General features: G+C 44.4%; 2 protein-coding genes across 3 annotated transcripts in view; both read left to right on the top strand.

The window, feature by feature from the left end:
- The window catches only part of LOC108623008 (uncharacterized), a 6,152-nt gene extending 4,436 nt beyond the window's left edge, over window positions 1–1,716 (top strand). The window contains exon 3 of the mRNA XM_018021242.2: window positions 473–1,716. Coding sequence (XP_017876731.1) covers window positions 473–687 — 215 coding nt within the window. The 3' untranslated portion in view covers window positions 688–1,716. The remainder of the gene's footprint in view (window positions 1–472) is intronic.
- Window positions 1,717–1,803: 87 nt separating this feature from the next.
- LOC108622865 (uncharacterized) lies at window positions 1,804–8,520 on the top strand. Of its 2 annotated transcripts, XM_026811811.1 has the most exons (6): window positions 1,804–2,967; window positions 3,162–4,793; window positions 4,860–6,380; window positions 6,664–7,469; window positions 7,536–7,679; window positions 7,753–8,520. In XM_026811811.1, exons 1-6 carry the CDS (start codon window positions 2,736–2,738, stop codon window positions 7,966–7,968), a joined length of 4,551 nt encoding a protein of 1,516 aa, XP_026667612.1. In that variant the 5' UTR covers window positions 1,804–2,735; the 3' UTR covers window positions 7,969–8,520. The 2 variants fall into 2 exon arrangements, with proteins under 2 accessions (XP_026667612.1, XP_017876458.1); XM_018020969.2 differs by having other exon boundaries at window positions 3,162–6,380.
- The last annotated feature ends 77 nt before the right edge of the window (window positions 8,521–8,597 follow it).

Below are 8,597 nucleotides of genomic sequence, written 5' to 3'. Positions count from 1 at the left end.
ATAAAATGCCAAATAATCATACTTAACTCATTAAATATCGAAATTAGAAGATAAATGCACTATTTTTAATTATAGGAAATGCGTTTTTCTAAGGTACATAAACTTTTGGTATTGACTGTATAGCCAATACATCCTTAAATGAATTCTTTGTCCCTCGCATAAATGCATAAAATTATTGATAACTTGTGATTCTGAATTTGGACGTCCGAATCGGTTGTAACGCTATCACTATTAGCCTAGATTCTAAATTGGTGCAGTATCCTTATTACGCTTTGGAAATCCGCAATAAGTATATTGGCGAGCATGTGACAATAGCGTGCTCGGTTTCTAGCGGTCCGGCCAACGTAATCGAATATCCGCAATATCGATATTAATTACATTTTATAACATACGATTGGATCGCGAATTTCATCCGTTTATGTATCCCATGTAAATCGGCGATCTGTCAACTAAATTACTTGTTTTCGTTCAGTACCGCCTGACACCCGAGTGATAAGAGGCTGCGGATGGGACGAATCGAACTACAAAGGGAAATGCTACCAGAGAAGCGGTTTCGGCGGCCGTCAGGAAGTCTGCTCGTGTCTGGAGGACTATTGCAACGCGGCAACGCCGAACGTTCCGGTGTCGACGTCGTTGATCATTTCATGCGTCCTCGCCAGTGTTTTTCTAATATTCATCCGTAATTAAATCGAGTTTAACACAGCCAAACAAAACAGAAAGTTAACATAATCCCGACCAGACGAGGAGATGCGTTCGAGATCGATTAGAGTTAGGAGGTTCGATCTTTTTACCATTGTCAAGAAACGAATGTATACACGTTTTCCATGATCGATTACTTGTTACACACTTATCAGACGAAATGTATGTAGAAAAATTGAAAGAATGTATTAGGTGTTTGAAGAAGCGGTAGATTTCGTGTTGCAAAAATGGAGACTGGTGATCTCGAAAGACAGAAGGAATGAGTTAATGGGAATATGTTTTAATCCAGAATTCTAGAGACAGTGCAGTGGCTTCCTACTGTCCATTGGTTCAAGAATATAGTAGTTTTAGAAACGCACGTTAACCCTGACTACCAGAACGTTTTACAGCAAAATGTGCCATGAACAGTGGAGAGGAACGACAATCTGAGTACTCTAAAGTTAGGAGCCTCGATTTTAATTGTTGTTAGCGGATTTTACGAATTGCTTTATACGGACAAAAATACTAACGGACTAAATGTTAAAAATTGATTATGATCATATATCGCGAGTCTTGTATGATAAAAGAATAATGGATTTTTCTAATTGACAAAAATGAAAGTCTGCGGACCAGTTGTTCCAGATGGAAGATCGAATATTCTGTCGGAGAGTAATTAAATATTTGCTGTGAAACGACGCCTGGGACTCGGGGAACGCTATGACTTTTGGTACTTTCTGCGAAAACGTCGAACAGCTTGTCGACCGCTCCTCGATCGTTCATTAATAATTACCTACTATCATTGGAGATATCCAATTTAGGTGCTGAAAAAGGTGTGGCGAGACGACGTCACATTGTGTTCACTTGACAATTTTTCTGCGTAGAGCTTAAGAATGATATTACACACACGTAACGATTTACGCAACTTGTTGAAAGTCTATATGTTGTGACCACGTTCGCGATGAAGAGGAGAGGAATATCTGTAACGATATGTTCTCGTGGCAAACGGGAAAAATATATCAGGGTTGCCGTTGCGGAGAACACGGAGGGCTATTATTATTTGTACCCTTGTCCCATCTAACGTACGCGGTCGAGATCCGTTCCGACGCTGCTTCCAGTATTCAAATCGGATTAATAAATCAAGATTCTATATAGGTAATTTTAAAGTTAGGTAGATAATCCGTGGACAAAAATTCCCGAGCCGTACGTCAAATTTTTCGCTCTCGTTTCATTGTTCGTTGTAGAGAATTTTGTTTCAGATCGACAGCCAGTAATCTGCCATTTTTCTTTTGCGGTGTTCGTTGACTCCCGTTCCATAGATTACCCATTTCCCATTTCTTCGATATGTACATAGAAGTTCGGTGTGCGTCGTTTTTCTCGTTCGCAAGGAATTTCTAATAGTAGTCTTCGCGCGATATAAAAGAAAAGCAAGAGACTTTGCACACGTGAACGAACCAACCATGTACATTTGTTAACTCGGCGAGAAAAGGGATCTCGGGGAGCTCGTTCTAATTAATTTACACCGCAAGTTCGTTCGTTTAGAGTTGAAATTCTTTCATTTTCCGTTGCGTGTACTTAATTAAGCTCGATAATGATTCTCGATTACCTGCCGTAACCGTGAACACAGTCTCAACTCGGTGCGACACGTTCCGTCCGCGACTATCACTGCTGCGTCCACAAAGTTTCAAAGTTCCAGCACAAATGGTCCGCTCAAGAGGAGTGAAAACGCGTTCGAGCATCAGGTAAATTAAACAAAAAATTGTACGCTATCAATTCAAAATCGTGGCGAATGAATCGGGGAGGTTAACGAGACGTCAGTTAAAACTCGCATAGCGGCTAGATTCATTTCGTTTATAAAATTAATTAATTAATTGTCTATAAAAATATTTTTCGCCTACTTTTGTTCAAACAACGTTGTAATATAAAAGACGCTGACGCATAATTCTAGACTGTAAACTAGAGATCACAGATACACTTGTACGTTGAAATCGTTGAGCAGACGTTGAGGGAAGCGAGAAGAGAACGGAAAGATCGTTTCTTAATCCGGGGTTAGGTGGATCATGCACCCCACAGCCGCACGAGCTAATCGATCGTCTATACAATCTTCGATTCCGTCCACATCAGCCCCCACGTCCCTTCTACACCCGCAGCAGCAACAAATTATTTACGGTCCTATCGCTAATCCAACGTTAACGCTTCAGCCGTGCGGAACTAGTTTGCATCCCTCGTGTATTTACCCAGGAGCTCAACGCAACGCTGCCCCGACCAATCCTGTCCCTTCGCACGTACAAGGTTCAAAGTTAAATTATTAAAAAATCTGTGAATCGAACGGAATGGAGCGCGCCAATAATTTCCTTTTAATAGATCCTCCGTAGACGGGATTAAATATTTCTTTAATGTTAAAACTCGTTGAACGACGTGCATTTATTTTTAATAATAATTTGATGTTTGGAAGATTCTCGTACAAACACGATTTATGAATATAGGCAAAAGCAGCAGATGGCCACCCAAGAGTAAACTCGTTCGCAACCAGCAATACTGCCAACAACAACAGCAGCAGCAGCAGCAGCAGCAACAACAACATATTCAACAGCAGTTATCTTATAACCCGAAGCCGTTGGTTCTATACGATCAAACGACGAACAATGTCCCACCGCCGGCGCCTGCAGCTTCGTTTTTAATCGCGTCTTCGACGTACACGCACGGCACCTTTCCCGGTGATCAATACAACAATTCCGGAGTTGCGTTGATACCGCAGCCTTACTTCAAACCACCGGACGTGCAGACGTTCTGCCTGGTTCAAGACCGACAGAACATCTCGCAGCAACCGGAACAGTCCCACGGCTCGTATTATAACGCGACGAACGCCTGCTTGCAGCCAGTCAACGGTAACTCGTTTCAGTTCCCAAACTTGAATCCTTATACCACGGCGACTTTTAATAATCAAATCACCGGCCCAGTTCAACCGGTCCACAATCAAATCTTCTCGAATCCACCGGCGAGCAGTTTGGTTTACAGCAGTCTACAAAACGATAAACCCGTGGCGACCAATATCGATGCACCAGTGAAATCCTCGCCCGTCAAAAACAAACCACCAGCGAGTTCTCAGATTGGTAGCGATAATTTCAACGAATGGTCGTCGCAGACCATTGCCTCTTCTAGCAATTTGTTTAAACCGAACGCGGACGATGAGAACCAGGAAACCGTTACAAATTCGTTGGAGAAGATTGCGTCGAACGCTTCTAACAAGACCCAAGACGAACATTATTCAGACGAATCTTCGGCCAGCTTCGATTTCACCATCGAAGCCGAGAAGATGGTCTCGGCGCTTTGCAACACATCTTCGAACGACATTAGCAAAGAAGAAACGAAGAACGACAAGTCGAACTCCACGCCGTTGTTCAGCGGGGCCGGCGATACCGCGTCCAACAAGAACACTTGGTTCACGGAATTCTGCTCGGATTATGGTACCGGTACGTCCGTCGCGATTCAAACGGACGGACCTTGTACGGACAGGGCGCAGTATCCAGAGATGTTGCGGAAAGTCGTTTACTGGGGATGCACCGAAGCGGAGATCGTTTTGAACAACGGTTCGAAAACGAATCCCAGATGCGGTTGGCTGACGAACCTCTCAGCCGCGACCAGAACCGCTATCACTAAATCGTCCACCTGTTTCCCGATCTTCGCCGGCGATCGTGTCTTCATCAGCGACTTGATAAACGCGTTGCTGCGTATCAGCAACGGTTGGCTGATATTAGACAATTACTTGAACAAACAACATTATCCAAATTTGAACGAGAAATTCGACTGCGAGCTGGTTAGATGTTTCCGGCTGTGGGAAGAGAGCACTCACGAGCTGTTGAATCAAGTGGTGCACACGTTCTTGAAGCTCGAGGAGAACAGCGATGGCTCGAGTTCTGAACAGAAACCAGAATCATTCGGAACCTCTTTTCCAGGTGACGTTTCAGTGTACACGAACCGCGATTTGTTCGATCCGTCCGCGAATTCGAAGCAGAAGGATAATAAAAAGAATAGTCAGGAGAATCCTTTGGGAGCTGGAGGGACATTGAAAAATGTTTGCCTGTACCAGGAGAAGCAGAAAGAGTCGAAGCTGCGAAGTAAGTGGACCGTTACCGAGAACCTATCGATAGATAGCACGAAATCCGTGCCTGATATGTTCTCAGGGCACGCTGAACCCGGCCAACCGAACAGTAGATTTCGTACGCGAGGCTGCACCACGACCAACGCGAAGGACAGCTCGGCGCAGTCGTTGAACGCAGAATTTTTTCACCTGAGAAGCAAAGTTCTCATCGAGAACAACCAAGAGAACAGACAGTGGTTCAAGGAGAAGAAGCAGGAGTTCGCAGAGAACAAGCAGGAGAGAGATAACGACGTGTTTCGAATGCAGAGGCTCGACGAAAGTTGCGAGAGCAATTGCGGGCACAAGTGTTTATCCAGGATGGAATCGTCGTTCCTGAATCCTTCTATCAGTTTGGAATCGATGTACTTCCCTTCTGGTAACGATCAAGATAGTTTCTATCCCAGTTACGTCTGTCCCCCATACGCGATGGACGCGACGTATGGTAACAAGAATCTGAAAGGGTACGATCAGAACAAAACGAACATGGATCTGGTGTACGTTGGCAAGTCGTCGACTGGTCAATTAGAGCTGGCGGCCGTGCCAAAAGATAAAATGATGTTGCTTAGTCAGATCGAACCGAGCATCCCGGAGAAGTCGTCCGAAGAGATGACTGCAAATTTGTCTGCCTGGTTCGCCAGCATGCGGAGCACTGACAATCGACAAATGTCATTCATCAATCTAGCCGATGGGAACACGGAAACAGCCGTACCGCGAACCTCGCGTACAGAGATTGCAAAGAACACGATGGACCTCGGTAACTGTATCCGACAGTTGCAAATCGATGCGAACCGTCAATTCCAAACGTTGCAGAATATGCAGAATGTTCAGGCTGTGCCTTGGAACGCGTATAATTTGATCAACAATCGAGTTCAAGTGCAACAGGTGCCCGAAGAGTACGATAGTTCCGAGGATGTTCGAGTGTACATGAAACCAGGAAGTTACAACGTTCCCAAGAAGAGGCATCAGCGGAGGTCTAATCGCCGCCTGGAGAACGCGTCTCGGAACGTTGCCAACAGTTCCGCTAATCACCGTGGCCATTACGCTAATAAAGAAAAATCTTATGGTCCCGCATCGTCCACACCTGTTTCTCGACCCTCTGTGCCCTCCGTCCCTGTAGCCAGCGTTAATAATTCCACGAACACCATGAAATTGCCTTTCCCCGCGACTCCCATTGTACCACCGCCAGCATTCTCACTTGAGAGTTCACCGAGGATTTTGAAACGATCCGACGCGTCGAATTATACTACGTCCGAGGACGTTACTTGGAAGGCTGCCTGCGCTTCGGCCGAAATCTTGTTGGAAGCGTTAAACGTGAAAGAAGACGCAATGTTCAAGAGGAAGGAAGTCCGCGAAGACATTAAAGAAGATGATAACAGAGATGCGGCCTCTCAAACTGCGCAGGATCAGGATAAATTGGACGAGAGTTTCAAGCATTTGAAAGATAACAACGATTGCGACGGTGTTTCAAGTTACGAAGCGTCCGAGGATGACTCCGGTTCTACTAATCATTTTTCACCGAACACGAGCATCAACGAAGTGTCACAGTCCTCTGGTAATAAAAATGGTAATTCTTCTTATGCAAACGTTTTCGTTTGAAATCTGGTCTCTTGCAATTTTTAAATAAATCATGTATATTTCGTGTATCCTGTAAATATCGCGCAACATCATTCCGCCTTCCTATGTTTCATCCCTTTAATACTAGAAGAACGGATACGATATTTTCATTCCACTTAAACGAATTGTTTTATACGTGTCAGACGTTGCTCGTTTGACGACTTATCAAGACAGGCGGTTCCGTTCTTCCAGCATTAAATATCGCAATATTTTATGCAGCTACCCATTAACAGGTTCCAGTAAAATGAACGTAAAAACGGACTCGTGGTTAATCAAAACTTTGAACAACGCCAACATGGCAAATAAGCAGAAGCGACGAAAAAGCAATACCGTTCGCAGCTCGGAATCGTCGAACAGTTCCGTGACGGAGAACGAACAACCATTACCGCCGGTCGTATCGCTGGTGACCAACAGCACCGTAACCACGGTGGCGACCACGACGACAGTGAAGAATCTCCAGCAAACCGTGTGCTCGAGGAAAAACTCGTGCATTTCGTTGAACAACGATCGAACGTCCGAAGAGACGGAACGTGTCGTTGGGAAAGCCACTTACTCCGAGACCGTACGACGCTGCTCCTCTTTAAGTACATCCTTCACGGAGAAGAAAGAATACTGCAAGAAAGGCAAACTGAACATCGCGAACGTATCGACGATTTGCAGCACCGTCGTGCCGATACCTGGACGAAAGTGTCAGAGAAAGGATTTCGAAAAATCGTATTACTTGTTGCATAACAGATCCCGCAGGTGTTCCGGTAAGAGGATGGCGAAGAGCTGCGACGACTCCCAACCGGAAGGGAGGTCCGCGGTCAAACACGGGAAAGACAGAGAGAATTCCGTCGAGTTCTTGGACGGGAAGTTCGGCGGGAAGACCAGCGACAGGGGCTGGTCCGTGTGGTACAGTTCGAAAAAGAAACAGAGCCTCAGCCCGCTCGCGCTCAGCAAATTGGAAATGATACATCAGACCGTTTGGCAGATGGAGGAGGCTGAAATTTTCAAATGCCCGTCGAATAATAGTAGCAGCCAAGCGTCTACGCGCACGGTAAGAGATCCGCGATAGCACGGTTTACCAGAGATCGTAACAGGAAAATGAATTGCTTCCTTTTAGATCGAAGATTATTACAAAGTGATTAAAAGTCCGATGTTCTTGGAAACCGTTGAATACAAACTGAAGAACCGGGTCTATCACAAGGTGGAACACGTGGTCAGAGATTTCCGTCGCATCGTCTATAATTCAAAATTGTATCATAAGGTTCGCAATTCGTTTACTCCGCGTCCGTCTGCCGATGGCACCAGTCTTTACGACAATCGTTAATTTTCTAAAGGACGATCACGATCGAGTAAAAGTAATTGAAACGCTGTCGAGAAAACTGGAGGATCTGTTCGAGGAGCATTTCGCTAGCTGGGACTTGGATAATGTTAGCGGCAGTCCAAGGGAAGGTTCGCCAGTGGTGCATCGATTTAAGACTGAACGGCACAAACCGGTGACTGGACGTTACTGCAAGAAAGCCCCGTCCTCTTCGGTAATGGAAAACGTATAGTAACGCGCATTTCACGTTGAACGACGAAGTTACGCGTCTTAACTCAACTTATGTTATTATTAGATTAACGGATAACATTGAATTTATGTAAAACTGTTAGATTCGAAATCAAGTATACCTGTAAGAATCAATCGTAATCGTACGCTCTAGTCATGCATCAGTTAAGTAAGCGTTCCACGATTCTGTTTTTCTTCTTTATCACGATTTGCGTCCGTTAAAAACATTATTCAAGTTCGTTCTCCAAAGCTTGGTCTTTCGACACACACGCCCGTATAAAATATCTTAAATGCGTGACAAACGATAGTTCTTTTTATATCTCTGATATTATAGAAAAAAAAAATAGTAGTACACTAATTACTTAATAATGGTTTCCCAGCAGCACTCAATATTGCAGCAACGTTGCGACAATATTGTACTGCAATATTGAGTGCTGTTGGGGCTATCATTAAAAAAAGAAACGATTCGATTGAAATATCATAAGGATAAAGCGATCATCTATTTGTACAAACATGAAATAGAAAACGAGAAAAGTATAATAATATCAAATTGTAACGTCAACGAAATAAAGAATGAATCAAGTAAAACGATTTGAAACTAAGAGTAAGAAGGCCCGCGTCAGCGTAGCAATG

This window comes from Ceratina calcarata, unplaced genomic scaffold, assembly GCF_001652005.2.
Source record: "Ceratina calcarata isolate Rehan_Ccalc_2016 unplaced genomic scaffold, ASM165200v1 scaffold25, whole genome shotgun sequence".
Classification (NCBI taxonomy): Eukaryota; Metazoa; Arthropoda; class Insecta; order Hymenoptera; family Apidae; genus Ceratina; species Ceratina calcarata.
The sequence above is the reverse complement of the archived record's forward strand: the minus strand, read 5'-3'. Positions and strand labels throughout refer to the sequence as shown.

Bases quoted from the DNA above. Each gene is read 5' to 3' on its own strand.
- LOC108622865 (XM_018020969.2), top strand. From the start codon at position 2,736: ATGCACCCCACAGCCGCACGAGCTAATCGATCGTCTATACAATCTTCG. The intron at 6,381-6,663 runs GTAATTCTTCTT...ACCCATTAACAG, and splicing joins GTCCTCTGGTAATAAAAATG to GTTCCAGTAAAATGAACGTA. The intron at 7,470-7,535 runs GTAAGAGATCCG...GCTTCCTTTTAG, and splicing joins GCCAAGCGTCTACGCGCACG to ATCGAAGATTATTACAAAGT.